We start from the raw sequence: 22675 nt of genomic DNA on the forward strand, positions 1-22675 counted from the left end.
CACATTGTGCTTATTAAATCCTTATTTATCTAAGCATTCAAAGATGATTCATAGCAACACGTTATTACCAAGGGCTATGAAGATTACTAGTTCTCATTTACCAGTTACATGATCCCCTGAGGTAGGGCCTGAGAGATATTTTAATTAAAAAAAAAAATCAGATGAGCATCCCTATTTTATGTGTTAACTTTTGTGTGGAGAGTATTAAAATTAAACTCACTAGTTAGAGCTCTAAGAGGATTTGTAATTTCTCTAGATGTAGTCTGACTTAAATTATGATTGTAAACTTTATAGGGAAAGACATTTACACTCTTCATCCTAGGTGCAACCTATCCAGGCGAGAAAAGAATATTAAAATTAGGAAACTCTAAAAAATAAGTTTTTTATCAATGACTATCAAATTTTGATTTGTTTATACTTATAGAAGGCCTTTTGAGATCTTCAGAATAATCAAATCTTTTTTTTTTTTTTTTTACTTTTTTTTTTTTCAGAATTACCCCTGGACTACAAATTTACCAGGTTCTCTTCAAATAGTTCAAAAACGGCTGGCTACTATCCAAACCCTCCATTGGTCTTATCAAATAATGAGAAACTGACAACCAAATAAATTATCTTTACTAAAAAGTGAAGTGAAGAACCATATATGCAGCAAATGTCCTATAAAGATGTTAATTTTCAAGAAACACTGTAAAATGCCTTAGAGGAACAAATTCATATTGAAAATTGACCAAGACATTGATATGTTTTTCCATAGGACTGCTTTCCATATGGATCATCTTCACGCCCAGGAACTCTCAGCTTATTAAAATTTCAGTATCTTAGAACTGAAAAGAACCTTATTCATATTTTCTATACCAATAGTTCTGAGATGAGAATTCGTCTGGGGACTTATACGTATATACATACACACACATATTTACACATATGCCTAGACAGTGGTTCTCGAAGTGTGGTCCCGAAACCACCGCCATAGCATCACCTGAGAACTTGATAGAAATGCATATTTGCAGACTCTACCCCAGACCTACAGAATCAGAAACTCTGGGAATGGGCCCCACACAATCTGTGTTAAATTACAGTGTGATTCACCCTAAATTTGAGAACCACTGGCTAGACTGTCACCTCCAGAGATTCGTTTAATTGGTCTGGGAATATAGATGAGCATTGGCTTCTCTTCCAGGCCCCAGAAAATGCAGCCAGAATTGAGAAGAACTGATTTACACCTGTTCCTTCAATTTATAGCCAAGAACACTGGGTCCAGTGACATTAAACTATTTTTCCAAGCTGTCAGGTTTTATGCTATTGTTGTGTTTTCCCAAAAAAAAGGAAATAAAGAGACATGATTTCTTCTGAGACCACACAGCCAGTATGGGCAGAGATGATATGAGAAGCCAATTATTTCAACTTCCGATGTTACCCATTAGGGTTTTCTCCTTCCTAATAATGTTAAAGGCTGTTTCATTCATTTTCCTTCACTTTAAGGCATGTATTCTCAATGGGACAAAAATTGGTTCGTAAGGGGAAAAAAACTCTTAGATGATGCAATGGATTGTGGCCTTCCAAAGCTCAACCCTACCCAATAAAGTCTTATTCCTTAGTATTAATTTCTCACATTAGGGAGAAATGTAATTTAAAGTTAAATTTATTAATTTAATTTAAATTTAATTTTTCTCCTTGGAATGGGGGATGATAATGAAAAAAAGGTTGAGAAAAGTTGCTTTAAGGGATTTATAGTTATATTACAATCTGGGATTATTGTGTTCTGTGTGCTATGTATACCACGTATGTATAGTCATATTAGTAGCTATTTGTTGCAAGATGTTTGGAGCCAGATAATGTTTACAATATAAATTCCTGGCTACTCTTATGCTGTAATTTCACTGTGTGCATCATGGACAGTATCAGAAAACATGCTGGTAACTATCATTATTTTACTTGGATTGTAGCAGAGAATTTAGCATACTGATGCATGTAGTGAAAAGATAAATATTTTGTTAAATTTTTAAATGCTCAAATAACCTCCAATATATTGTGAGGATAAGTATCTCAGGGTAGATAAACAGTTACTGAAATTTTTTCCTCAAAGTCAGTAGCTTTGTTTGCTCTCTACTACTAAGTATACAACAATGTATTTGAAATTGACTTCCAAAATCTCATTGGAATATGATAATGAGCATACGCAATCAAGCTTAGAGCTAAATGAAAGATGCTGTCTCATGTATACTGTCAATAGACATTTGATTTCTTTTAAAAATAAAGCTATTTTTCCTTATTCATGTTTATTTTGTCAATGGCAAAGAATAATACATCTTTAAGTGCCTATAAACTGCTGTTGTTAATATGAAAAATGAGAACTCCAAAATAAGAAGTTAATTGCACTTTTTTGGCCACTAAAGAGTGGAAAAAAAATTCAAGTCAGAAGTTCTAGTCCTGCTTTTACCAGTACCTACCCAAGGAATCTGAACAAGTCACCACATAATCTGACCTCAGTTTTTTCCATCTTGTCAAAAAAGGGTAAAGTTTATTTCCAAATTTCCTTTCCCCTTTCTAACAAAGTTGGTCACTGCTTCTAAAGAATGTTGTTTTTTTTGTTGGACTGTAATTAGACTTTTAAATTTTTTCATTGTCTCTAAAAAGTGCCAGTGTCTCTACTTGGCTATGAAGAGTAAAAATAATCATCCAAAAATGGCACTATAAAAATTAAAAAGCATATTTGAGAAGAAAAGCTGGATATCCTATGATAAAGTTATATCAAGTAAGAAAGCAGGAAAATTGTATCAACAGGCAGTTAAATATTAGCATCCAGGCAAACATTCATCATCTAAAAGATACCTACAAATATGCAAGAGAAGCGAGGTTTTCTTTGCTGGCCAGTTGATCTCATCAGCAGAGAAAAGATCTGAATGGCACAGCGGGCAAACAGTTTGTCAGGTTTTGGTATTTGGAATATTGAGGTAGCAAAAGCTTTGGCTGAACCAACTGCAATCTAAAGTCAGCTACTTCTGAGTTTGTTAAACTCTAAATTGAATCAAGTATGACTTTTCCACCAAAGATCATACCCAACAATAACTTTAAATATATATATATATTTAAAGCATATATATATACATATGTACATCCATATACATATATGAGTACACACACTTTTAGTGAGCTGGTTTGAATGAAAATCAAATCTATATGATTATTTCATATAACAAACCAACATAAAATGGAATGTCAGTCTATCTCTTTGGATATAATAACCCTGACTGTATGCTGGAATCACATGGATAGCCTTTTTTAAATGTGTGATATTGCAGGAACATTCCTTACCTCTTCTCAGGCTCTTGAGCACAAGATTATCACAAGAGTTAGCTTCCAAGTTAGTGCAAGACTGGGATATATTCAAGAGTGGACTCACCCAGTGTGGTCTGGTTGCTGCCATTGAAAATCCTTGGGCATTGTCCAGTCCACACAGGGTGAATTCAAAAAGGTGTCTCTTGTTGTTGGTCTCTCAAATCATCCTCAGAAGTAATGGTAAAAAAAAAAATGATGATAATGAGTGCTGACTCCTCACCAGGCTACTTCATCTACCTTATTTACTCCCTATAGTCATCATATGAGGTGTATACAGTTATTAAAATTTTACAGATGAGGAAATTGAAATTCACAGAGGTTAAATATGCTTGCTCAATGTTGCACTAAGGAACAGAGCCTGTACACGAGCCCAAGTTTGACCCCCAAATCATGCTCTTAGTTGATTGACACATAAAAGTCTTCCAATGTTAGATCTAGAATGGGGCAAATTCTGTCTAAAACTACACTTGCTTTTAACAATCACGCCATACCACGACACATGAGGGATTAAAAATGAAGACATGGGCTCTCTCCTAAAGTAACTTAGGATTTAGTAAAAAGTATTAAAACAGATATAACATAGAACTTACCTGGAAGAGTAAAATAGAGAACCAAGAATCATGGGAGTCCTAAAATGTGTAACGAAGTGTGCTCTTCGTGGAAGCCACATATGCTAAAGTCATCGATGAGCAGGTCTACACTTTCTTCATATTCAGGTTCAAATGTCCACCTTGAACACTTAGTAAACTTCCTTCTTTGGCTCTGAGGAAACCAAAATGGAGAAGGAATAATGAAAACTGGTCCGAGTAAACTTCGTGGGAGATGGGATGTCTGGGCCTATAGAGAAGTTGGGTCATTACTTAGAATGAGAACTACAATAGCACATAGACTGCTTGTCAGTTTCTTGTCCCATGCACCTGTTCTCGGACTCTTAAAAAACACCTCATTTTACTTTCTTGGTAGAGATCAAAGCTTAATAAAGTTTAATAAAGAAGAGAAGGAATAAATTTACTAAATGCTTGTTAAAAGCCATCACCAACTTGAATCAATTAAAAAATAAATATTCTCTAAACATAATAGAGATGTCAACATTTCTTTACAGTTCTTAGCATCTAAATTTCGTAATAATATTTAAAGTCCTTTTGGTGCATTTACTCCCTTTGATAAAGGGAACAAACTAATTTTATTTATTTAGACAGCAAACATTAAGATTACATATGTAAATTCAGAAGTGTTTTAATCTCTATGGAATCCTGTAAAAGTACCCCTTTCAAAGACCAGTCCATGAATGGGTTAAAAATAACCTTCAACTGAGTCCAGAATACTCACGTAAATAGGGTTTTTGTTTTATACCAAATTTAGTTCAGATCACTGTGTTATAGTGATAGGTACCCTAGCATGAAATTTAAAAAATACGTCCGTTACTTGCATTTTAGGCAATTTACTTCAACTTTCTGATCCTGTTTTCTCAACTATTTCAATGGAGATAGTAAAACTTGTGTCAAGATTATGAAGGTAACGTGAGAACACATGTGGAACTGCGTGACGTAGCCCAAATCTCTTGAGATTGTCAAGCCAAGAATGTGCATCTGATGCAAACTCAGATATCCATAGGGCAGGGACCTCAATAATTAAGAATACAGGTAATGTTTTTGGTTTGTTTTTAGTGATGAAAATTGATTTAAGGAAACTTGAATCAACTGGAGATAAAGTAGAAGCAGCAGCAGAAGTAACGGGGAGAAGGGGCTCTGAGTAAGGAAGGTCTGTGGTGGGTGTCTGGCCTGAGCTGAATATCCAGAAATAGGAAAGCATTCCCAAGGAGATTCTGTTATGTGGGGACCAGGGAAATTATGAAGTATGTCACTAGTACTCACAGGACATTATGGCCTGAGCAGACCAAAATGATACTTCTCTGGTGAACAGAGAATGAGAGAATCTCTTAACTAGTTTGGAGGTCTGCATAAAGAATAATTCAGTTCTAGAACTGAGTAAGAAAGACAAAAAGGCAATGCAAAGAAATGGAGCAGGACTATACGAGTGAACCAATTGGTTGTGGTTGGTAAGTGAAACCTAGAGAATGCTTAATTGAGTCTAACTGTATTAGACTAAACAGAACAGAAACCCCATGTTAATCTGTAACAAATGAGTGGCACTAGCTTACTAGAAAAATGAATACTATTGGTTAGACTAAAGCTGATAAAAAACCGAGGGCAACAAAAAGGTATTTTCTGACTATGTCCAGAATGGGCTAAAAGAGATAATGCTTGAAACAGGTGGTTGAGAATGCAGAAATCAATCACTGAATTGCAAATGTAAAATGAAGACTCTAAGGGAAAATTGGGATTATGATGGGTCTAGAGCTTGCAAAAGAAAGCCTAGCTAATACTTAAAGTTCTCCAGGCCTTGAAAAATTATACTTCAGCAAGTAAAACGCGCAGGTAAGAATTGCACCAAGAGTCAGCAAGTCCAACTGTATATTTAACAATCTCTAGCTCAAATCAGTAATTTGGGGCCATTTATGTCACATTTTTGTTAAATGGCTAAAAATACTTGGTGATTCATTTTCACAGCTCTTGCAGCATCCATAGCCCTCTCTACTACAGAGAATGCCTAAGTATTTATCTGCCAACCTTCGTGTAACAGCTGCTGAACAGCAAAACATCACTGGTAATTGAAGTTGTGATGTCTGCTATCATTTGTTTCTAGACATTTCAGTCATAATTTTTTTGTAGTTCTTTATTTTTAAAAAAGCACCACATTGTTGTAGGAAAAGAATTTAAGTAGCACTTACAGAATGCACAATGATTAATTCTTCCTAAAGTCTATCTTAAGCTCATTAAGAAAACACTGAGACTGGGGGGGACGTAGCTAACATAAATGTAGTAAACAAAGATGGTGCATGAAGAGTTTTCCACTGAAAATGGTATTTTAAGTAAGTGGCAAAAATCAATATGTGGTGCTTTAATTAAAAATTATGTTCTTGAGTACGCAATTTTAGTTGTGCTTATTTACCATTTTTCATGCAAAAGATTTTGGAGGTTTTTTCCTAAACTTCAGGATGATGCTTATTGTGACGATTTGATAACTTTAATGATTTTTCAACCTTTTATTAGCCTAGGCAACATAGACAGAACTTTATTTTTATTTTTTGGTGAAAACAAGAAATACAGCAGATTGACAGATTTTATTTTTCCTCCAAGCACAGAGAAGACTAAAGTACTAACAATCCTTGTTTAGATTGACAGAGCAATTCTACAAGTACTTATACTGGTTAGGAACATAAAATGTCAAGTATAACATTACTACTAGGGCAAGAAATACCAAGTAAAACAACAGAGTTACGTTTTTCTTTTTGAGATTTCTTTCACAAGACAGCAACAATTTGTAAAATTTCAAAGATCACATTCAAATTATATCTCTAAGAATAGAGCTATATATGAAGAGAGACCAGAACAATCTTGTACATTATTGAATATTCACAGAAGTCTTCATACTGCACAGGAAACAAGTTTGCTATTTTTGCACACATTCTCAATTACAAGCAAAAAGCAGGGCTGTAAATGTCCTGCTTTGTAAATGGAAATTTTGCTAGTAAGCAAAGGAGAAAGGAATTAAAAGGATTTTACTCAAACACAGTGAAATAAGGACATATACCATTAATCTTCACATATAAAATGTCACGCCTAGAATAACAGAAAGAAAACATCCAGACCTGCACTTTCGTTTACAAAAACCTACTGGTGAACGCAAGGAGTTAGGGAAAAACTGGAGGAAAACCTAACTCCTCCAAGCACCCTCTTTAACCATCAAGCACTTTGATTCTCTCACCTCTCCTGGGAAAAGCCTCCGGGGCCTCCCACCCACGACCCTGCAGGGTTCCAGTCTTTCCTGCCTGCCTTTCCAGGCCCACTCCACAGGGGGCTCATTTCCCTTTCTGGGCTCTCAGTTTCCCCAGCCTAGGGCACCCTCTCCACTGCTCTGTGTTCAGACCTCCCAAACCCTCGGGGAGCTTAGGCCTTCAAAAAGGAAGGAGAAAGGATAAGGGCAGATAGTCACAACTACCATACACCTCCATAAGTAAGAGCTCTGACAGCACCGCTGTCCCACCTACTGGCACTCGTCCTGGAAATCCAGACAGACTCTACACACGCCCTTACCTCCTAAGAGGGAGGCTCTGTCTCCCACAATGCAGACTGCAGCCTGCTCCCTCATTTGTTAGGACACAAGCAGGGAAGGAAATGGGGAAGGTGAAGACTGAGAGCCAGGAAGGCCAGGCAGGAGGATGGAAGCCCCTGGGACATCAGGGCAGTAAGAGAATGGTACAAAGGTCAGGGGTGACCCTCAAAATGCTGCTTTGGGGTTATTTCTAAGGGATCCAAGGCCCAAAAAAGAATCTCCATGTTTAGAAAAGTAGAGTGAAACTAAGTTTTGGTTGCTTTAGATCACAGCTTGCCTTGGGTCTATCTTGAATCCATCACTGTGAGGTCCTTCTGCCTCTACTTCCAGCTTCTCAAACTAAAGCTCAAGAAACACAGAGAAAGTTTTGGTGAATGGATAGGAGAAAAGCGCGGAGCTGTCAAAGTTGGCCCCAAAAAACCAGTGCCCATAACTAAGCAATTAACCTATACATCCCCCTCCGAAACGTTCAGACCTTGCTAAAGGAAGTGGGGTGGAGGCAGGAGGGCAGTCAGAGATCTGGACTCTATCGTACAGTGGCTTTCTCCCTCTGGACACAATCAAGGAGAGAACAAATTAAATAAAAAGCCTGCTTTGCCAGCTTTGTTTTCTGTTTCTGAGCTGTAACTGCTTCAGAGAGGAGGAGGGAGGGAAAGAGAAGTGGGGAAGGATTGAGGGAGGGGGAGGGGAGAGAAACAGACATAGACAGACACCGTAACAGGCCCCAAAGACCAGAAATACCTCTTCCTTGGTGCCCCCACCCTGGCAACTTTGTCATGCTCAGAATGGAAGCAGGAGGGGGCTGCCCAACAAAGTTGCCTAGATCAAGGGAGGTTTGTTGGCTAGGACTCAGAAAGGCCAACTGCTAGAAGGGACCCCCACACCAGCTTTGTTGTGAGCACTGTCACATATGACTGTCCAACCTGCCTGACAGTCAACTGGGTTTATGGGTAACCATTTGAAGGGTGGGGAGTGGGGTCGGTTCCTGTGTGCTGCCTGGGAACTTAAGTCCGCAGATATTGCCTGAGGAGGCAGGCAGGGTACCTGGGCAAAGCTCATCCAGGCTGAGAGCAGGTGTGGGTGGGCCATAGCACAGGCCTTCATACTCACCAGTACCTTGTCACAATGCAGTGACCAAAGACATACGAAGACCAATGTGATAACACAGAACACCTCTCATCTGTTACCTCATTCATGCCTAGTAGCCACCCACCAGCCACCTGCTTATTCTGCCAGATAACCAGCAGGGTAGATGGCACCAGCCCAGGAAGGCAGCTGAGAACCAGTGGTAGCCTGGAATGTCCAGTTTGGATTGATGGCTGGCATCATTTATATCAGCTTCATCTTGTAGCAGTGAAACTCAAAGAGCTTGCCACAGAGCACATTGGTATGAGGACAGCCAGCATAAAGTATGAAGCCCAACTAGTTATTTGCAAAGATATATCAAGCTTCTTTGTGGTAGATAATCACTTAAATAACTGGGAGAAGACCATGGTCACAGACAGGGCCCAAGGCATGCAAAGGAAGGCAGTGCATATCTACAGCATCATGTGCTTGGCATAGAAGCAGTGGAAGGCCATGCACTTGGAACAGGTAACACGATGCAGAACAGCATGAATGTCCAGAGGAAGAAGAAAAGAGGCATATAAGCGACACTCCTGCAAGTGGTTGTTGAAGACTTAGAAGAACCAAAGAACAAAGCAATCCAGGGTGGAGAGAAAGCAGACAGACGACTGCATACTGCTGGCTAAGCACAGGTCCAAGAGGAGGTGGTAAGGAAACTTGTGCGAAAGATTCTCCCATGGGCAGCAGTTAGCCAGACTGGAACCTGAAAGACCTGGGGCTCTCCACTGGCTGCCTTGCTGGGTCTCGAATTCCTCTGCGGGGCCCTTCACCCATCAGGTAGTACTGTAGGGGATTGGGCCACAGTTCTGCTTTGATAATCTCAGCAATCCTGTCGAATTCTAGGAGGCTGTGGTCTGAAAACCAATTGAAGAAACTGGGGATAGTGTTCCCCTCCCGGTTCCTGTGGATATGGGACTGGGGATCCTGGCCCCGGTGCCAGCGGATTGGAGTGGAGAGAGACACCACCCGGCCAGAGGATCTGCGCTCATATTCCTTAACCAGCCCCTCATTTCGGAAGTAGGGGTTGCTCTGAAAGATGAACTTGAATTTGCAGCCTGCTCTGGGGTGTTTAAGCTCCTCCACCTCCAAATTGATCATGTACCTCATCATGTCTTCATCTTGGCCACTGATCATAGGCGACAGCTGGGGGTGGTTCCGAAAGGCAGTGACCCAGAAACCTGGGATATTTTGGATAATGAAACTTCTGCGCTGCATATGGAGCCTTCGCATGCGGCCAAACTTGCGCTCCAGCTGAAGGAAGGCCCTGTCAGCCTGGGCATTTACGTTTGACAGCTCCTGATCGATGGCCTCCAGCGAGTCCATGCAGTTACTGATCTTCGGGGCCCTGGCCTGGGTCTCCTCTTTCACTCCTCCTACCACCTTTTTTTCCTTCTGTATCACCTTCTTTTCCTCCACCACTTCCTCTGCTCCTCCTTCCTTTTCCGTTGCTGCTGAAACGGCGTACTTTTTCGTCGTCATTTCCTTGGCCTTCGCCCCGAACATCATCTGAGACCCCGAACCCCCCGCGCCACAGGTTTCTAGCGCTTTCTCCCCAGCGGGGCTGCGTGGCTCTCTACGCTGACAGCCATTTTCCTGGCTATTGTCGATTGCTACCGAGGCAGAGGCTCCTTCCAGGCTCTCTGTGGCAGGCGGGGTCTCTTTCTGGCCCACTTGGGTCGCTGCACGGCCGCGACGCCCGGCCACTCGAATGCGGAGCGGGGGGCCGTAGCCCACGGAGTCCTGGAGTGCGCCTCCCTCCGCGGCGGGCTCCAAGCCGCCCTCACCTGTGTCCGCCATCACCTGTGTTGCCTCGGTTTCCTCGCCCTGGCACTGGTTTCGGTCCGGATGTCCCGGGGCATGGTTGGGAGTAGCAAGATCGCAGGTTTTAGCGACAGGGAGGTTGTTGCCCTCATCCAGCCCGCTCATTTTGGGAGCAGTCAGTCCTATGGCAGGAGAGCGTCCCTTGTCCTCCGCAGAAGCCGCGCTCCGCCCCTCGCACCACCTCTCTTTACCTCTAGGGAGGATGCTACCATAGCAACCGGTGACGTCAGGGCGGTAGCATCTTAACATCGCGCGAGAACTCGCTGCCTTGCGATCACAGTGGTCAGTCAAGGGTGCTTCTTTATCTTTCTTTCTGTTAGAGAATGTTAGGATTTTCGTCTGTCTGGAAGAGATTTGGCTTAAAAAAATAGTTGCAGACTAGACTCAAGCATGTGAGAACTGTGTTAATATGGGTTTCTAAGGCACTGAAAGAATTTCTAAGGCACCTATGCTATTGTCTCTTAAAATATTTACTTAAGAAAGGTTATTGTCTATTCTAGTCTGTTAGGTCATTGGGCTTCTCGGTATAGTAAAGTAGATTCAGCAATTCAAATACGTTCCTTCTTTAATGTACAGCTTCATGGCTACTATCCAAGAATTGAGATGAGCGGAGTTTGATTTTTAAGAAAGGTGAAAAGTTGCTGTGCTAAGTATGATTTAAAAAATTAGGAGCAGCCGAGAGGGAAACTTCTCTCATCCTAACAAGGCATAATACAGGATTATTTCAATTTGTCTTGGAGATTTTAAAGTTTATATACTTTGGGCAACACCTACGAAGCAATGGGACAATATTTCCCCTTCACTTTTGACTAATGTAAGTAGCAAAGTATTGTATGTTCCTTACTTAGAGATGAGGTGACCCCCCACACACGGGAGCGTGCAAATATAGCCCTTAAGCGCTACTGGAAGAAATGTAATCTCAGGAGATTTTAATTTCTAAAATTATGCATATTATATATTGTCTAACCTCAGGTTATAATCTTAACCTAAAAAGAGTTCCTGCTTCATAATGCCCATGGGCATGAAGCCAGCAAATATTGGCCAAAATTTGCTCCTGTGATAATTCACTGCAGGGCAGAAACAATAATTGTTTGCAGGCACTGAAGGTATTGTCTTAATTAAAATATTTTAAACTAACATTTAAACATTAAAAATATTAAACATTTAAAATGTTAGTTTAAAATATTTACTTAAAAAGTAAGAAAAAGTTATTTTCTACTCAAGTCTGTTAGCTCATACAATTCATTTGATAGTAATTATCTATTATCGTTTTGTTTGTTGGAGTGTGAAAATAATAGTGTTAATCCTTAGAAAAATGCAAGAATGAAGGAAAACTTAAATTTTGTGTATTATTGTTTAATGTCTTAAATTCTTATTAGAAAATGACTGATTACAACTCTTTGTAATAGAAACTCCAATACAGAGCACCCCAGATATATGGTTTGCAAATATTTTCTCCTGTCCCATAGGTTGCCTTTCACTGTGTTGTTGATAAAACAGTGCAAAAAGATTTGTTTTCATATATAAATAGTGCTAGGTTCTAGGCTTTAATAATAGATTTTTCATCTACATGAAGGTTTAGCACTAGATAATTGTTTTATGTGGGGCACTGTCCCTCACATTGCAGGATGTCTAGCATTCCTAATGCCCCCAAGGAATGCCAGTAGCACCTACATTCGTTATAATAACCAAAATAACTCTGGCAAATTTCCCAAACACTCTGTTAGAGGGAGGTACACAATACACAGTGAGAAAGTTTTTTAAATGCTTGAGAATATGGTATTCCCATTTCTAGTCACTAGAGGGAGGAAGTGGTCTTTAAGAAGATAATCTGACTAGTTTGTCTGCCTTTGGTGTTCAAGTTTAAAGTGCTCCGAAGAGAGTATTTATAGCAAGTTTATTGACTATACATTCATTAAAAGAACTATGACATGAGTTTTCAATATATGTTTGATGCTCTATATATTATTAAAATTGAATCATCTTTTATACTTAGGCTATCACTGTTAACAAAATTAAAATTTTCTCAGACAAGCTTGTATGGTTATGATGGCTCCCTGTGATAATGTTTAGCCAAGAAAATGTCATACATCCTTACTTTCTCCATTCATAAGGGAAACCAGGGACAAGTTCCCTGACCTGAATGACCTCATATCTTTGTATGCTGGATGTGATGGTTAATTTTATGTGTCTGTTTGGGCCAAAGGGTGCCCAGATTAAATACTATTTCTAAGTGCCTGAGGGTGTTTTGGAATTAGCATTTGAATTCATGGACTCAGGAAAGTAGATTGCCCTCTGAAATGTGAGTGAGCATCATCCAATCCATGAGGGCCTGAATAGAACAAAAAGGTGGAGGAGGAAGGAATTTACCCCTTTTGCTTCCTGCCTGGGTACTTGAGCTGGGGTATCAGCCTTCTCCTGCCCTTGGACTGGTCATATCCCTTTATTCTCAGGCCTTGGGACTCAGACTGGAATTATACCATCACCAGCTTTCCTGGGTCTCCAACTTAAAGACATCAGATCATGGGACTTCTCAGCCTCCATAATCACCCAAACTGATTCCTCATAATAAATCTCTTCCTATTGGCTCTATTTCTCTGGAGACCCCTGACTGATACACTGGGTAAAGACACATACACTGGAATCAGACATATCTGGCTTCAGGTCTCAATTGTGCCACTTACTGGCTGTTCAATTTGAGCAAGTCACTAGACTTCTCTGAGCCACAATTTCCTCATATATAAAAAGAATATAATGAAATTTAACTCACAGGACTGTTGAGATGATGAAATAAGATACGTGTAAAGTATTTATCCCCATAGACTTTCAATAAATAAAAGCTGACTTGGTAATTTTTATGCTAAGATTTACCTACATTAAATAGATAGTGCAGGCAGTATAAAATTAATGGCAAATTCTATTATGAAACTATAAGTGTATAGAATTTCAAAGATGAAAGACTTCCATAAAGAATGAAGCAGTTATCAGCCAAAGCAACTAAAAGCATGATTCATACACATAAGCCCGTGAATGTCTTCTGAGGTAGTGACTTCATTTCTAAGTTTTCATTTCTTCAAGCTTCAAACTCTGATTCCAGAGTTCAGAGCAGTTTAGTACTGGAAAATGAGTGCTTTCTCCACTTGCTTTCTAGTCAGTATATATATACAGTTTGAGTCCATTTGCATTTTCTTGATTGCATTAATAGTGCCCATTTTAAATAGCTGGGGAGCTTTGAAAAAATCCTGATGTCAAAGCTCTACCACAAACCAATTAAATTAGACCCTACGGTGCAGACAGATTGGGAAATCACAGATAACTTTTCCTTGAACTCAAGTGAGGGAATATCCACTTCCCAGTTTTGTTAAATTTACTCAGAAATCTACCACCTTATAACATCCAGCTATTGCAAAGGGCCTGGCATGTAGTACAGGCTCCCAGCACATCTGCTCCACATTTTGACTCTGTAGTCTTGCAGAATGGAATTAGCCTGATTCCACAGAAGAGCTCTTTAAGTACTGGAAGATCATCATTATATCCTTCCCCTCAACTCTCCTACCACCCTAGCAAGAGATCAATTCCATGTTCCTCATCCATTCTGTATGCTAATTAAACAAGATTCATTATGCCAGCGTTCTTCCTAAAGTCTGAACAAAATAACATCCAAATGACAGAATAGAAGGGTATTCTGTCTTTATTATAAATAGTATACTACTTTAGATGGATCCTGGGAGAACGTTAGCTTTTGGGGCAGCAATATTGCTCTTTCACTCCTAATAATTTGCCAAACCCTTAAAGTATTAATGTCCTACTAAGTTAGGCTTCTCCATCTTACAGTTTACTGAAGTTTGTGTCCAACACTTTACAAGTATCTCTATTAATTTTTATTCTGTTCAGTTAGGCTAATTCTTTTAACCTATTCCCATTTGGAGGACCATTATTATTATTATTATTTTTTTTTTGAGGAAGAGTAGCCCTGAGCTAACTACTGCCAGTCCTCTTTTTGCTGAGGAAGCCTGGCCCTGAGCTAACATCCGTGCCCATCTTCCTCTACTTTCTATGTGGGACGCCTGCCACAGCATGGCGTGCCAAGCAGTGCCATGTCCACACCCGAGATCCGAACCGGCGAACCCCGGGCCACAAAGAAGCGGATCGTGCACACTTAACCGCTGCACCACCCGGCCGGCCCCAGGACCATTATTTCTAATGAGTAATTTTACTCCCTAGTTTCAAGTAATTTGCAAATCTGGTCTGCAGCCAGCCCATTGTTGAAGTTCGCACTCCCAGGAAACTTCCTTTCAGAATGACCCAGCATGTTATAATATGATCTTTCCATCAAGTATGGATCCACCTATTATTTAGTGTACGTGAATATATATATATATATTTTTTAACTTTGTCCCAGGGCATCAGCAAGCACACTTGGCACCTCTTTAGGGAAAGATGGCCCCTCCAGGCTGAGGGGTTAGAAAAGTGTGTCAGTTCCTCCTAGATGCAACCCATAATAGCAGATGTACTTTGTCTTTCAAATTCCCTTGTAAGAAAGGGCAATGACTTATTAGCGACTTTTGTTTACCTCTACTGATCACTCTTTGTTTTTTTTTTGGAAGGCAGTATTAATATTTTAATATTACGATTTCAACTTCTGTGGGTTTGAAATTTTCAAAATAAAAAGTTGGAAAAATATTAAAAATGATGTTATATAGATTTTTTTTTTTTTTTGGTGAGGAAAATTGGCCCTGAGCTAACATGTATTGCCAATCTTCCTCTTTTTGCTTCAGGAAGATTGTCCCTGAGCTAACATCTGTGCCAAATATTCCTCTATTTTATACGTGGGATGCCATCAGAGCATGACTTGATGAGTAGTGTGCAGGTCCATGCTGGGCATCTGAACCTGCGAACCTTAGGCCACTGAAGCAAAGTGCACAAACTTAACCACTACACTACCAGGCCAGCCCTATGGCTTATTTTTATCAGTCATCAAAAATAGAAAAAATATTTAAACTACAAAAGTGCATAGTTAAAGACCTAATTGATCAATTTCCATCAAGGTAATAAAAATACTCAAATTTAAAAGATCATTCTATAATTAGAGACTATAAGAGGTAAGTGGGAAGCACACTGTGAATAGTTATCAGTGCTAGAGGGTTATTTCATACAGTTCTAGATAGACCCAACACTGCCCCAAATTGACTACATATCTAGAAACTTAAATTTACTTGAGACTCATGTACTCCTCTACAAAATTCAGTAAATATAGGTCTTCTTATTGAGGGCTTGGTTTCAACACACATTTGTTGAGGACGTGGTCCACTGATGAAGCAGAGGCCCTTCAGAGCTGAAACAAAGCACTTCAAGCAAACAGAGAGATAAGAACTGCTCACAAGTCCAACACCTCCCACACTAAAGAACGGATAAAGCTTACGTCTGTCACTTCTACACAGTCTACATCTTCAACTAACACTGAGGGAGAGGAAGTTGGCCCTGAGGGGATGGTCCTGACCATCTCTGACAACTCCTCTTGCCCACATTAATCTCCTGAGTTTTCTTGTGTGTGTGACTGGTTTTAAGTACGTGGATTTGCTGAAGAGGAAATATTCAAGGAATGGCATCCCCTCAGGAGACAGAGTTCCTCAAGTGCAAGGACAACCTTTACTTCACTGTCTCATATAATCCTTAATATAATATCCAATACAAAATAATTTTTTTTGCTGAATCTTGCAGCAAAAACTACACTAATTTTCAAAAATAAAATATGCTTCTTCAAGGGGTAAGCATTGAATTGACTTGATGCAATGCTAGATTCAAGGTTTCTTTTCCTGTTGCTGGCCAACTGTTAAAATTTGGAGCCCAAGTAACATACACAAAATGGTATATTTAATAACTGAAATTATTTTACTTTTTGAGGTTCATGTACATCTGTAAACCAAAAAATACAGAACATTTGAGAAAAATATGAAGCTATAGGTCCTAAATGTTAGAGACTACTTTAAATAATCAATTTAACTATGAGTGCCAACTTGGCACCCAGATCTAACCTACTTCTCTCTGGAAACATAGTTTTTACACAGTACGTTTTGCAAAGTACTGAGTATATCTTGGGTACTTGAGAACAAGTTGATTGAAGACATTACATTTTACCCTTTTACCCATTGGCCTCTAGCTATACTTTAACCATCTTGAATTTTAGCTAAATAACCCAAGTCCTAAAGTCACAACAAATTTCATGGGGAGAAAGTAATAACATGCTTAATTTTTACAGGTATTCTATATGCTTGGAGATATTCATGAAGTCTAGAACCGTGCTGTCCTATGTAATTTAAAATTTGCCAGTAGCCACATTAAAATAATGGATAAATAGGGGAAATTAATTTTATTACATTTTAACTCAATATATGAAAAATGTTATTTCAATATGCAATCAATACAAAAAATTGATATTTTACATTCTTTTTTCCAAAGTCTTTGAAATCCAGGGTTTATTTTATACTTACAGCAGATCTCAGTTTGGACTAGCTACATTTCAAGTGGCTCAATAGCCACTGGTAGCTAGTGGCCTACTGTATTGGACAGCACATGTCTAGAGTCCAACCCTCTTCTACCTCTAGTGTAATAGTCACCTTAAAATGTACAAAAGCAAAGCAAATAAAAGTTGATCCAAAGTAATGTTCTGTTAAAATGGCAAATGAAAGGTTAAATGATATAGTGTTTGAACCTTTTCTAATTACTTAAATAAGAAATTTGCTTTTAAGAAAGGCTTTGCAAATTTTTGACATCAGTTTTACAAATGCCTTGAAAACCATTTTCTTCCTTCCACTACTTCATCAAAAGTCTTTCTGGGTACTAGATTATTTTGTTCTTTTTCTCCATTTGAGCCATTCATTTTGCCATTCAATAAATATTTATCTGGTGCCAATTTTGCGCCAAACATTATGCTAGATCCAGTGAGGGATATAAGATACCCCATCTGTTTTCACAAAACTTCCAAACTAGAAAGGAAAGAGTGAAAAACGTGAAAATTTATCTTTGTATTTTATTTTACTGTATCACTCTGTGTTAATTATTTGTTTGCATATCAGTCTTTCCCCAATTCTTTAACAATAAAGGACTTTATCTTCTTATACTTATCTTCCCAGGGCCTGACAGAATGCCTTAATAAATATTTGTGGAATTCACTATAATGAATTATGTATTCTTTTCTAGAACAGAGGTCCCTACAAAGTACACCAAGTACCTGAAGAAACATTTCATCTTCCCTAAGGAGAAGAGAAAAACTATACGGCAGAAGAGTTATCTATGAAAGGCCTTGAAAGATTTGACACAGATAGAAAGTGGTGGGGTTTGAAGAAAAGAACGAACAAGTTTTTACACCTGAGAAAGTATGGGGATGGGTGAGGTTATCACTTATGATAGGAACCCTCTGAATGTTTGGTTATTAAATGGACAAGTGAATAAAAAGAGACTGAATGACCTGAGAATATCATTTACAGAGACAGATGGAGGCTTTAAGGAAGTCAAAGGAGGTGGTGCTGCAGGAACTGTATGGAGAAAAGTGACATCATGAGTAAGCAGCTGCAACTGTTACCATTTTAAAGCAAAACCACCACCACTCTCCTGACCTTGGAAGGTACAGTGGTGTGCCTATTTTCTTACTTTTGGAATAAAGCCTGTTCCATCCATTTAAGAACTTTAATAATTCCATAATCTGTTATCTTGAACCATTTTGTTAAGCTTGTTTATGGGCAGAGTGAAAGATAAGAAATCTAGCAGAGTAACATGCTTTTATTGTACTATCATTGCATATAAGGAAAGACAAATATGCCAATGGTACACTTTCAATTTGACAGAGCAATCTCCGAAGTATTAATGCTATTTAGGAAAAGAGACACATGTTACTAAAGTGTTACCGGGGCAAATTATCAAGTTAAGACAAAGCCACACATTTTTTGTAGGTTATTTTTCTATGAAGACAACAATTTCCACAGTCTTCAGAATCTAACAAGACCAAGTTATTCAAATTATATTTCTAAGATATAGTTTTAACAGAAAGGAGAACAAGTTGAAAACCATTATGAATATTCAAGTCTTTATATCATACAAGAAAGTAAACTTGCTATTTTTCCAAATGTTCCCAAGTGAAAGCAAAAGAAAGCCTGTACAGCTGAATTTTCCCAGTAAGCAGAAACAGAGAAAATAAAAGGATTTTAGTAAATACTAGTGAAATAAAGGACACAGTATTGATCTTCTGCATAAATTAAATAAAAACAAGAGAGAAAGCAACCAAAGTTGCATTGTGTTTCTTTAAAGAACTCTTCTCTAGGCAACCTATTTAATACTCCAATCTCTTTCGATTCTCCCATAGAAATCCTGAGGTAAAGTATTTCTTGTGCTATCACCACTGACACAGAAAGAACCTCTTCCTTGAAGGCTCCCAGTCACCCAGTCTTAATTTTAGGCCCAATTTTTACGTGGCTCATTTTTGCCTGCGGTCTTTAGTTCAGATTCCCCTGCCTAGAGCAACCATAACAATCTCTTCAGTTCCTCCATGCACTATGAACTAGGCAACACTTTTCATTCCATGTAGACTGCCTCCCTTTAAACCCTCTAGGTATTACTAAGGTGGAGGAGAGGGTGGGGAAGAGAACAGAGGGAATTAAGAGCTCTGGCAGTCTACTTTCCTGTCCCTGGAAATAATGAGAGCCAAATTAAACTAAAAGGTCTGCTTTTGCAGATGTTTCTGAGCTATCACTTTTTTTTTTTTTAAGAGACAGGAGAGAGAGAGAGACAGGAAGTGTACTGCCACCTTGGCACTTAATCATGTTCAGGATGAAGAAAGGAGACGCAAAGAGCTACCTAGGTTTTGTGTAAATTCACTAGTTGAGACTGAGAAGCCTGGTACTTGGAATAGACACCATCCTAACTCTTGCCATGAAGACAAGGTCTAACTTGTCACCTCAACCACTCGCCTAACAGTCAGTAGGGTTCCTGGATGATGCCTTTGGAGGGAAGAGCAGGTAAGGAATCGAAGTCTTTTGAGTGCTGGCAGGAACCTGGGTCCACCGCCAGTTCTGGAGATTCTTGTTTACCAGAAACCAGACAGTGGGGCTGACAATGGTCTGGAAGATGTTCATCCAGTAGGTTGCAGACAAAGGCGGGTAGAGAGGTGTCAGGCATAGTTGGTAGCAGGCAACAAGAGGAGCAGACCAGAGGTGCAAGAGGAGCACTAGAGTTACATAAATCACAAAGACACAAAGACCAAATGGCCCACTGCGGCTCTCCCTTGCTGTCATTAATGCCCCGCAATTGTCCACAGGCTATATGCCTGCACTGCAGAGCAAAGTGGGTAGAATGGGCTCCTAGACAAAGCTAGAACTACAGGTGGTAAGAGCCAAACCAGAGGCCCTGAGAACAAACAGGGTCCAAACCAGTGCAGACAAAGGCGTGCAATCAACAGCATCATTTGGTTGCCTCAGGTGTGGCGTGAATCATGGCCATGCAGCATGTGACAGTCATACAGAACAGCATGAGGGCCATGTGGACGTGGAGGAGCGTGGCCATGAAGGTCTCGATCTGGAGGCTGAAAGAACCAAATGTCCAGAGGAAAAAGTTTGCAGAAATGTCAGGAAAAAAAAAAAGTAGAAGGCATACCCATTTCTGCTGCCCAAGCACACGTCCAGCAAGAGGCGGCAGGGGACCTTGTGCAGGAGTATTCCCAAGGGCGAAGTTTAACCAGACTGGAACCCAAAGGGCCTGGGGATCTCCACTGGCTCCCTTATTGGGCGACGTCTGGGTCGACGGGCTCCTTCACGCATCAGGTAGTACTGCAGTGGATTTGGCCACAGGTCCTCTTTGATAATCTCCGCAATCCTGTCAGACTCCGGAAGGCTGTGGTCTGAAAACCACGTGAAGAAACTGCAGACGACGTCTTGGTTCCTGCGAATGAAGGACTGGGGTTCGTGGCCCCGGCGCCATATGATTGGAGTGGAGAGAGACACCACCCGGCCAGAGGCTCTGACCTCATACTCCTTGACAATCAGCTTGTTCCTGAAGTAGGGGTTTCTTCGAAAGAAGAACTTGAACTTGCAGCCAGTTCTAGGGTGTCTGAGCTCCTTCACCTCCAAATTGGTTATGTATCTTAACATCTCTGCATCCTGGCCCCTAATCATGGGCGACAGCTGGGGGTGGTTCCGAAAGGCAGTGACCCAGAAGCCCGGGATATTCTGAATGATGTAGTTCCTCCGCTCCAGGTAGTGTCGGCGCATGCGCCCGAACTTCTGCTCCAGCTGCTGGAAGGCCCGGTCAGCCTGAGCGTTCACAGTGTCCAGCTCCAGCTGGATGGCCTCCAGGGGGTTCATGCGGAGCTCCACGTCCAGGGCGCGCGGCCCCGCCTCCTCCCGCACCTGCCCGGCCGCTCCACGTCCCTCCACCGTTTCTGGCTCTTCAACCCCGGGCTTCTCCCCCACCTCCATCGCCTGCCCCACTCCCTCCTCCTCCGCCACTGCTACGGAGAAGACCGGGAACTTCTCGGGCTTCACTTCCTCGGCCCTCGCCTCCGCCATCACCTCAGACCCAGAGCTCTCTGCGCCACAGGCTTCCAGGGCCTTCTCCCCGCCCGAGCCGCGCGGCTCTCCACGCCCACAGCCGTTTTCCAGGCTGCGGTCCGTTGCTACGGACGCCGCCGCCAGGCCCTCTGTGGGAGGCGGGGCCTCTTCCCGCCCAGCTTCGGTCGCCACGCAACTGCCGTCCCCACCGCCTCGGAGCCGGCGAGTCTGGCCGCAGCCGGCGCGGTCGGGGGGCGCTCCCAGCTCCTCTGGAAGCTGGGGCGGTGAGGGCGCGGCGGCCTCAACGGTTCCCTCACCCGTCTCCGCCATCAGCTGGGACGCCTCGGTTTCCCCTCGGAGCTTCGGGCACAGGGCTGGCTCCGGGTCTCCCGGGGCGTCGTCAGGAGCAGAGAGCCTGCGGGGCTCGGGGAGAGGCTGCCTCTCGGCCCCATCCAGGCCGCTCATGTCGGGAGCAGCCAGGCCAGCAGGAGGTTAACGTCGGCTTTCCTCACAGAAGCCGCCCTCGGCGCCAACCTGCGGCTCGCCCCACCTACCTTCTAGTCTCGCGAGCGTCTCCGTGAGGGTGACGTCAGGGTTGTAGATCTCACCGTAACGCGAGAATTTGCTGTTCCCGGGATTGGCTGCGTGGTCGCCCGCGGTCCGAGGGTGTTGTCTTGATATTCCTTCTATGAATTTAATCTGGTGGAGCCATCGTTTGACTCAGTAAATAAATGTAGTTTGGACTCGGAGACTGAAGGCAGTGAGGACCTTCCCTGCGATGCATCTGGAAACTGCCTCCAGCATGTAAACTGGGGTAATTAATTGTAGGCATCACTACTACGCTGCCTGCTGTCTTTGTCTGAAAAGATGTTTTTCTGGGTTTCAGCATTTTTTTAGGCAGGAAGGTAAATCTGTTCCCTGTTACTCCATAATGGCCAGGAGCAAAATCTTCTCTTTATTTTTAATTAAGATGAATAGCAAATTGTTTCCTTTGTCTCAAGTAGAAGTGACATGAAAATACCAATTCTTGCCACTAACGTGACTTGGAGAAAGAGCTACTCAACGGCTCTTTACCACTACAGTGATGCATGTATTCCTTGATAGGCCTAAAATTTAATCTGCGTCAAAGAGAAGCTTCTGCTACATGATGTCTGCAGGAATTAAGCCAGGGTTGATTTGCTAAATCTTGCTCCATAGCCCCTCACTGCAGGAAAAAGAAAAGCTATATGCAGCCACATAAACTATTAATCTTTTAACGAATTTAGCTCTGCAAGGAGGTAGGAAAGGTTGGCTCGAATCTGTTCATCGCATTCAGCTCACAGAGTTCATTTAAAAGGGATGCTAGTGTCTGGTTGGTTTAGTTTGTTGACTTGCGAGGAAAACTCTTGTTAGAGAGTTCCAAGGCTTCAGAGAAATACCAGTAGGGGGCACCTCCCCACACACATTTCTATGAAGAAGAGCCAGTTTACAATAGATAGCCAAGATGGTCTTGTAGAAAACAAACTTGCAGAATGCCAGCGTGCAATTAGGTGACTCAAGGTGTAAAGGAGGCAAAAATTTTCTTCTCTTTGCTTTGTTTTGTGTGGTGGGCTGAATAGTGGCCCCAAAGATGTTTGCATTCTAAGCTTCAGAACCCGTGAATGTTATTTACATGGCAAAAAGGAGACTGCACATAT

The 22675-nt window shown here is 41.2% G+C and overlaps 3 protein-coding genes and 1 long non-coding RNA gene across 8 annotated transcripts in view; 2 read left to right on the forward strand and 2 right to left on the reverse strand.

The window, feature by feature from the left end:
* NT5DC1 (5'-nucleotidase domain containing 1) overlaps window positions 1-2272 on the forward strand; it is a 125512-nt gene extending 123240 nt beyond the window's left edge. For both annotated transcript variants that reach the window (XM_014866150.3, XM_014866151.3), the window contains exon 12: window positions 492-2272. In XM_014866150.3, the coding sequence (XP_014721636.3) occupies window positions 492-607 (116 nt within the window). In that variant the 3' untranslated portion in view covers window positions 608-2272. The remainder of the gene's footprint in view (window positions 1-491) is intronic.
* Window positions 2273-3965: 1693 nt separating this feature from the next.
* On the reverse strand, window positions 3966-21563 carry TSPYL1 (TSPY like 1). The gene is made up of 2 exons (XM_014866147.3): window positions 20107-21563; window positions 3966-4101 (listed from the first exon to the last, which is right to left on the reverse strand). Exon 1 carries the CDS (start codon window positions 21462-21464, stop codon window positions 20184-20186), a length of 1281 nt encoding a protein of 426 aa, XP_014721633.2. The 5' UTR covers window positions 21465-21563; the 3' UTR covers window positions 3966-4101; window positions 20107-20183.
* Window positions 6509-10822, reverse strand: TSPYL4 (TSPY like 4). The gene has a single exon (XM_014866149.3). It carries the CDS (start codon window positions 10708-10710, stop codon window positions 9328-9330), a length of 1383 nt encoding a protein of 460 aa, XP_014721635.2. The 5' UTR covers window positions 10711-10822; the 3' UTR covers window positions 6509-9327.
* A 47-nt stretch (window positions 21564-21610) lies between the features above and the next one.
* Window positions 21611-22675, forward strand: part of LOC123280454 (uncharacterized) — a 37353-nt gene continuing 36288 nt past the window's right edge. The window contains exon 1 of one of the 4 annotated variants that reach the window (XR_011497849.1): window positions 21611-21813. This is a non-coding gene — a long non-coding RNA (uncharacterized lncRNA). Of the gene's footprint in view, window positions 21905-22675 lie in introns of all 4 variants that reach the window. The other 3 variants (XR_011497847.1, XR_011497848.1, XR_006519367.2) reach the window with 3 other exon arrangements.

The sequence above is a fragment of the Equus asinus genome, chromosome 24 (assembly GCF_041296235.1).
Source record: "Equus asinus isolate D_3611 breed Donkey chromosome 24, EquAss-T2T_v2, whole genome shotgun sequence".
NCBI classification, from domain to species: Eukaryota; Metazoa; Chordata; class Mammalia; order Perissodactyla; family Equidae; genus Equus; species Equus asinus.